This window comes from Salvelinus sp. IW2-2015, unplaced genomic scaffold (assembly GCF_002910315.2).
Source record: "Salvelinus sp. IW2-2015 unplaced genomic scaffold, ASM291031v2 Un_scaffold2223, whole genome shotgun sequence".
Classification (NCBI taxonomy): Eukaryota; Metazoa; Chordata; class Actinopteri; order Salmoniformes; family Salmonidae; genus Salvelinus; species Salvelinus sp. IW2-2015.
Window position 1 is genome coordinate 57,816 of NW_019943553.1, and position 7,966 is coordinate 65,781.

The 7,966-nt window shown below is 40.3% G+C and overlaps 1 protein-coding gene across 1 annotated transcript in view; it reads left to right on the plus strand.

Moving 5' to 3' along the window:
- Positions 1–7,966, plus strand: part of usp16 (ubiquitin specific peptidase 16) — a 45,345-nt gene that overhangs the window by 33,444 nt on the left and 3,935 nt on the right. Inside the window, 2 exon segments of the mRNA XM_070440104.1 lie at positions 2,374–2,460; positions 2,645–2,792. Of these exon segments, the coding sequence (XP_070296205.1) occupies positions 2,374–2,460; positions 2,645–2,792 (235 nt within the window).

Here is a 7,966-nt window from a genome sequence, read left to right on the forward strand (position 1 = left end):
ACAGATACAAAATCCTTTATCTCTATGACCTGTTTTTCACTTGTATCTGCCCTCTCATTGGCTCGAATGGACCCACCTGATCTCGCCTGCCTTCCATCTTTGAGGACGTATTTGCATTGTTTGAGCGGTCACTTGACTGTCTTGTCAATATAATAGACAATCTTTGGTCAAATAGAGTAACGCCAAATACTTCCTGGTGCATGCATACGTTTATTGTCACATGATATTTTGTTTCACCAGTGGAATGTAGACCAACCGAAAGCAGCATTTTATCATAAACTGATGTAACATTAAATGGAACTGTCATCTCGGTGACATGACAGGTAAGTGAAATAATGTGTTTATTCTAGACAGTGAGGTAGGAATGGAACGATACATTGTGACTGCTTGTAAACTCTGTCCAATGCGAGAAGAAAGTTCCAAATCGCGTTTGCGCGTTATTCCCGTTGTCCTGTTGTGAAAGTAGTGTGTGAATCAATATAACGTTGCAAAAAAAAGAAAAATGTTATTTTATCGGTTGATCCGCTTTCTATAGGGAGGGTATGGATCCTCATAGTCTATCTCGATGTTAGCTATTTGATACAGTTCTGCTATTATACCTAGAATTAGACTTATGTTGAGGTAACTTCATGTGTTTTGTTTTAGTCATATTGAAGAATGAGGATAATTTAAAACTAAGAAATGAAACTCGGCAATATCCAAAACTGTTTTTAAAGAAGTCTAGAACGAACAAAAAAAACGATGCTTCTCCTTCACTTGCCTAAGCATGAATCAGCATTTCCTGCTATTGCTCAACCCCAGGAAAACGCACAAACACACAACGGACACAAAGGCTTTTAATTGGACATTGATTCGGCCAATAGTAGAGAATATATTACTAATATACAATTATTAGAGGGAATTCATAGTTTACAATCCCAACAGTTGTTCGTGTCTATTTATCTTGTTTATGTCTGGTCTGATATTTGTCCCAGCAGCTTGTCACCACCATGTCTCTCAGGGGCGACCGTACCTCCGTGTTCACATTCCAGTCTGCGGTTCATAGTTCCCACGTCCTGACGCGTCTCAACGACCAGAGACTGAGGGATGTGTTGTGTGATGTTACACTCGTGGCAGGTGGCAGGACGTTCAGGGCCCACTGCTCTGTACTGGCCTCCTGTAGTGACTACTTCCACAGCAGGATCATCAACCACACCAGCCCCAGCCTGGTGGTCACTCTGCCTGATCAGGTCAGGGTCATACACTACACTGTTGGTTGTGTCTGAAATGGTACCCTGTATTCAGGAAGTTTACTACCTTGTTGCCCATAGCGCAGGGTAATACAGAACGCTTTTATTAAGAAACGCTATCTTACTTCTGAAGTTGCTACAGTTGTATTCAGACCCCCTGACTTTTTCCACATTTTGTTACATTATAAGCCTTATTCAAAAGTTTTTTCCCCCTCGTCTATCTACACACAATACCTCATATTGATAAAGCAAAAATACGTTGTTAGACATTTTTGCACATTTGTAAAAAAATAAAAATAAATAGTAATTAAATGTCACATTTACATAAGTATTCAGACCCTTTACTCAGTACTTTGTTGAAGCACCTTTGGCAGCGATTACAGCCTTGAGTCTTCTTGGGTATGACACTACAAGCTTGGCACACCTGTATTTGGGGAGTTTCTCCCATTCTTCTCTGCGGATCCTCTCAAGGCCTGTCAGGTTGGATGGGGAGCGTCACTGCACAGCTATTTTCAGGTCTCTCCAGAGATGTTTGATCGGGTTCAAGTCCGGACTCTGGCTGGGCCACTCAAGGACATTCAGAGACTTGTCCCGAAGCCACTCCTGCATTGTCTTGGCTGTGTGCTRAGGGTCGTTGTCCTGTTAGATGAACCTTCACCCCAGTCTGAGGTRCTGWGRMKTCTGGAGCAGGTTTTCATCAAGCATCTCTCTGTACTTGCTCCGTTCATCTTTCCSTCAATCCTGACTKGTCTCCCAGTCCCTGCTGCTGAAAAACATCCCCACAGCATGATGCTGCCACCACCATGCTTCACCGTAGGGATGGTGCCAGGTTTCCTCCAGATGTGAACTCTTGGCATTCAGGCCAAAGAGTTCTCCTAGCAAAGGGTCTGAATACTTATGTAAAGAAGGTGTTTTTTTTTGTTGTTTTTTTATAAATTCCAAAAATCTGTTTTCGCTTTGTCATTATGGGGTATTGTGTGTTGATTGACAAACATTTTTTATTTAATACATTTTAGAATAAGGCTGTAACGTAACAAAATGTGGAAAAAGTCAAGAGGTCTGAGTACTTTCCGAGTGATTTTCAAGTGTGTAACTTGTCCCTACCTCTGTCCCTCCCTCTGTCTTTGCCTCTGTTCCGGTCCAGATTGGATACAGTGTGTGTAAGATGAACAGCCATGTTAACTTCCCTCACATTCTAGACGTAGCACCATTCTGCTCTGCCATATGCAAGGTAAAAACATACTCAAATAAATAAAACGCTAATAAGTTACATGTAGAAATAAAAATCAATGTTTTGTTCTGTATCTTAGTGTAAACTATGGGACATAAGAGTTCTGAGTTGTTCCTGGTCTGGTTACATGGTCAGGACATTTTTWATGTTGTCGTTCTGTTGTTTTCTCTTGTTTTGTATTCAGGGTGTGTCGGAGGGAGACTCTCAGGTGCTTTACAGTCTGTATGGTATAGTAGAACACAGTGGGACTATGAGAAGTGGCCATTATACAGCCTACGTCAAAGCCAGACCTTTCTGTCCCTCCACTACACACAACGGAGTGGGTACACAAGGTAGGACTGCTGTTAATGTACAGCTTTAACAGACTGTTGGGTTTGTACTGAGCATGGTCATTGAAACAATCCAAAAATAGATACTGTTACATACCGGGATTTTAATTTTGACAATATATCGTATTATTTTTGTGCTAGTTGGCTGTACCTGCACCAAAACTCCAGTATTTTTCTATCATAGCTTGTTCTTCCTCTTTTTAAATAGGGAGCCAATTTGTTTTCATGAGAAATTATTCTTTTTTTAACGTGTTTTCTCATGCCCTCTCTCTTGTCCCTCTGCAGCAGATATTTGGTGAGCAATATGGTTGGAAAATCGAATTGCAATAAAATCACAGTATCGTAATACGTATTGTATGAGCACCTAAAGTATTGTGGTGATATCGTATGGCGAGGMCCACTGCTATAGTCTTGGGCGGAATACCGTATATACCGTATACCGGGGTATTTGGAAATGGCCACGGGATGGTTTTTCAATACCATCAACTATTCCTTTAAAGTTTTTCTTTTTATATATATTTTTTTATAAATAAATTTTATTATTTGTAGCAATTTTATTTTATTTTTGTAAATACCTCCAGTCAACTTGTGCAGTACCACGTTCATCATGTCACCTGTCACATTATTTTACATTATGAAGTTTACCATAGTTCCCCAGGACAGTTGAGCCAGTCAGGTGTTTGTTTTGTAAATAGCYCAACAGGAGAAAGCGGGAGTSCAGCTGTGTATTGACAGGGGTCGCGTTTTATATTGAAAGTCGTGTGTTTGTTTGGTTTGAAAAGTCATCTAGAGTGTTTCCTTCACAGAAAACGCAACACATTCAGCAGAAAATAGCTTCACTGTCATCAGGTGACAACAGAAGTGCAACGCTATTTGGTTGGCAGCCTCGCAAGTAAAAGAGCTTACAATGAAAAAGAAAGGTCTTTTTTTGCAAAAACGATGCCGGGTCATTATATTTCCTAATGATGTCTAATGTTTATCATAGAAAGAATGTAGCCAGCTATATTTCCTAATGTTTTGCTTAAAGTTAATCTTGCATTTTACCGGAGAAAGGTAGGCTTGCTACAACGAGAACTACTACTGATAGAATGATGGAGGACAGTAGCTCCACGTCAGTCAGAGTGCTGTCTGCTGATAGAATGATGGAGTAGCTCCACGTCAGTCAGAGTGCTGTCTGCTGATAGAATGATGGAGAACAGTAGCTCCACATCAGTCAGAGTGCTGTCTGCTGATAGAATGATGCAGAGAGAGATAAGATGAACAGCATGTTAACCTCCACATTCTAGACGTAGCACCATTCTGCTCTGCCATATGCAAGGTAAAACATACTCAAATAAATAAAACGCTAATAAGTTCCATGTAGAAATAAAAATCATGTTTTGTCTGTATCTTAGTGTAAACTATGGGACATAAGAGTTCTGAGTGGTTCCTGGTCTGGTTACATGGTCAGGACATTTTATGTTGTCGTTCTGTTGTTTTTCTTTGTTTTGTATTCAGGGTGTGTCGGAGGGAGACTCTCAGGTGCTTTACAGTCTGTATGGTATGTAGAACACAGTGGGACTATGAGAAGTGGCCATTATACAGCCTACGTCAAAGCCAGACCTTCTGTCCCTCCAACTACACACAACGGAGTGGGTACACAAGGTAGGACTGCTTGTTAATGTACAGCTTTACAGACTGTTGGGTTTGTACTGAGCATGGTCATGAAACAATCCAAAAATAGATAGTACATACCGGGATTTTTCATTTTGGACAATATATCGTATTATTTTTGCGCTAGTTGTGTACGTGCACCAAAACTCCAGTATTTTTCTATCATTGCTTGTTCTTCCTCTTTTTAAATATAAAACTGTGTTTTCTTCATGCCCTCTCTCTTGTCCCTCTGCAACAGATATTTGGTGAGGCAATATGGTTGGAAAATTTAATCGCAATAAATCATACGTATTGTATGAGCACCTAAAGTATTGTGGTGATATCGTATGGCGAGGTCCACTGCTATAGTCTTGGGCGGAATACCGTATATACGTGGGGGTATTTGAAATAGCCATGGTATGGTTTTTCATTACATCAACTAATTCCTTTAAAGTTTTTATTTATTTTATTTTATACATTTTATTATTTGTAGCAATTTCTTTTTTTGTTGTAAATACCTCCAGTCAACTTGTGCAGTACCCCGTTCATCATGTCACCTGTCACATTATTTTAACATTATGAAGTTTACCATAGTTCCAGGACAGTTTTGAGCCAGTCAGGTGTTTGTTTTGTAAATAGCGCAACAGGAGAAAGCGGGAGTGCCAGCTGTGTATTGACAGGGGTCGCGTTTTATATTGAAAGTCGTGTGTTTGTTTTGGTTTGAAAAGTCATCTAGAGTGTTTCCTTCACAGAAAAACGCACACCATTCAGCGAAAATAGCTTCATGTCATCAGGTGACAAAGAAGTGCAACGCTATTTGTTGGCAGCCGCAAGTAAAAGAGCTTACAATGAAAAAGAAAGGTTTTTTTTTGCAAAAACGATGCCGGTCATTATATTCCTAATGTGTCTAATGTTTATCATAGAAAGAAGTAGCCAGCTATATTTCCTAATGTTTTGCTAAAGTTAATCTTGCATTTGTACGGAAGAAAGGTAGGCTTGCTACAACAGAAATCTACTGCTAGAATGATGGAGACAGTAGCTCCACTCAGTCAGAGTGCTGTCTGCTGATAGAATGATGGAGTAGCTCCACTCAGTCAGAGTGCTGTCTGCTGATAGAATGATGGAGAACAGTAGCTCCACATCAGTCAGAGTCTGTCTGCTGATAGAATGATGGAGAACAGTAGCTCCACATCAGTCAGAGTGCTGTCTGCTGATAGAATGATGGAGAACAGTAGCCACTCAGTCAGAGTGCTGTCTGCTGATAGAATGATGGAGAACAGTAGCTCCACTCAGTCAGAGTGCTGTCTGCTGATAGAATGATGGAGAACAGTAGCTCCACATCGTCAGAGCGCTGTCTGCTGATAGAATGATGGAGAACAGTAGCTCCACTCAGTCAGAGTGCTGTTGCTGATAGAATGATGGAGAACAGTAGCTCCACTCAGTCAGAGTGCTGTCTGCTGATAGAATGATGGAGACAGTACTCCACTCAGTCAGAGTGCTGTCTGCTGATAGAATGTGGAGAACAGTAGCTCCACATCAGTCAGAGTGCTGTCTGCTGATAGAATGATGGAGAACAGTAGCTCCACTCAGTCAGAGTGCTGTCTGCTGATAGAATGATGGAGAACAGTAGCTCCACATCAGTCAGAGGCTGTCTCTGATAGAATGCTGATTGTTGAATTTCTCAAGAGTTTAGAAGTGAAACTGAAGCACAAAATGAGTCTGTGACGCTGAGCAGAAATTACAATAAGAACGCATTTTAGATCTGCGCTTATAACGCAAAATATATTTCTTATGCGTTATACACTTAGCTTGGAGTCATTAAAAACTAGTTTTTCAACCCTCCACAAATTTCTTGTTAACAAACTATAGTTTTGGCAAGTTGGTTAGTTCATCTACTTTGTGTGACACAAGTCATTTTTCCAACAATTGTTTTACAGACAGATTATTTCACTTATAATTCACTGTATCACAATTCCAGTGGGTCAGAAGTTTACATACACTAAGTTGACTGTGCCTTAAACAGCTTGAAAAATTCCAGAAAATTTTCATCGCTTTAGAAGCTTCTGATAGGCTAATTGACTAATTTGAGTCAATTGGAGGTGTACTGTGGATGTATTTCAAGCCTACCTTCAAACTCAGTGCCTCTCTGCTTGACATCATGGGAAAATCAAAAGAAATCAGCAAGACCTCAGAAAAAATTTGTAGACCTTCCAAATCTGGTTCATCCTTGGAGAAATTTCCAAATGCCTGAAGGTACCACGTTCATCTACTGTACAAACAATTAGTACGCAAGTATAAACACCATGGGACCACACAGCCGTCATACCGCTCAGGAAGGAGACGCGTTCTGTCTCCTAGAGATGAACGTACTTTAGTGCGAAAGTGCAAATACATCCCAGAACAACAGCAAAGGACCATGTGAAGATGCTGGAGGAAACGGGTACAAAAGTATCTATATCCACAGTCAAACGAGTCCTATGTCGACATAACCTGAAAGGCTGCTCAGCAAGGAAGAAGCCACTGTTGCAAACCGTAGTCTGGCTTTTATGGCGGTTTTGGAACTGCACATGGGGACAAAGACATACTTTTTGGAGAAATGTCCTCTGGTCTGATGAACAAAAATGTACTGTTTGGCCATAATGACCATCGTTATGGGGAAGCTTGCAAGCCGAAGAACACCATCCCAACCGTGAATCACGGGGGTGGCAGCATCATGTTGTGGGGGTGCTTTGCTGCAGGAGGTACTGGTGCACTTCACAAAATAGATGGCATCATGAGGTTGGGAAATTATGTGGATATATTGAACCAACATGTCAAGACATCAGTCAGGAAGTTAAAGCTTGGTCGCAAATGGGTCTTCCAAATGGACAATGACCCCAAGCATACTTCCAAGTTGTGGCAAAATGGCTTAAGGCAACAAAGTCAAGGTATTGGAGTGGCCATCAAAAAGCCCTGACCTCAATCCCATAGAAAATTTGTGGGCAGAACTGAAAAAGCGTGTGCGAGCAAAGAGGCTACAAACCTGACTCAGTTACACCAGCTCTGTCAGGAGGAATGGGCCAAAATTCACCCAACTTATTGTGGGAAGCTTGTGGAAGGCTACCCAAAACGTGTGACTAAGTTAAACATTGATTGGCAATGCTACCAAATACTAATTGAGTGTATGTAAACTTCTGACCCAATGGATGTGATGAAGAAATAAAGATGAAATAAATAATTCTCTATCTATTATTCTCTGACATTTAACATTCTTAAAATAAAGTGGTGATCCTAACTGCCCTAAGACAGGGAATTTTTACTAGGATTACATGTCAGGAATTGTGAAAAACTGAGTTTAAATGTATTTGGCTAAGGTGTATGTAAACTTCCGACTTCAACTGTATATTTATTTTTTCCCCCCAATTGTCTTATTGCGACAAATTGTTGATGGAAACAATGTATTTTTTAAATATTTTTTTTTAGTAAATTATAATTGCCAAATAATTTATGGTATGCAGGGAACATGATGTTATCAAATATAAATCTCCACATTTTTATTCTAAATG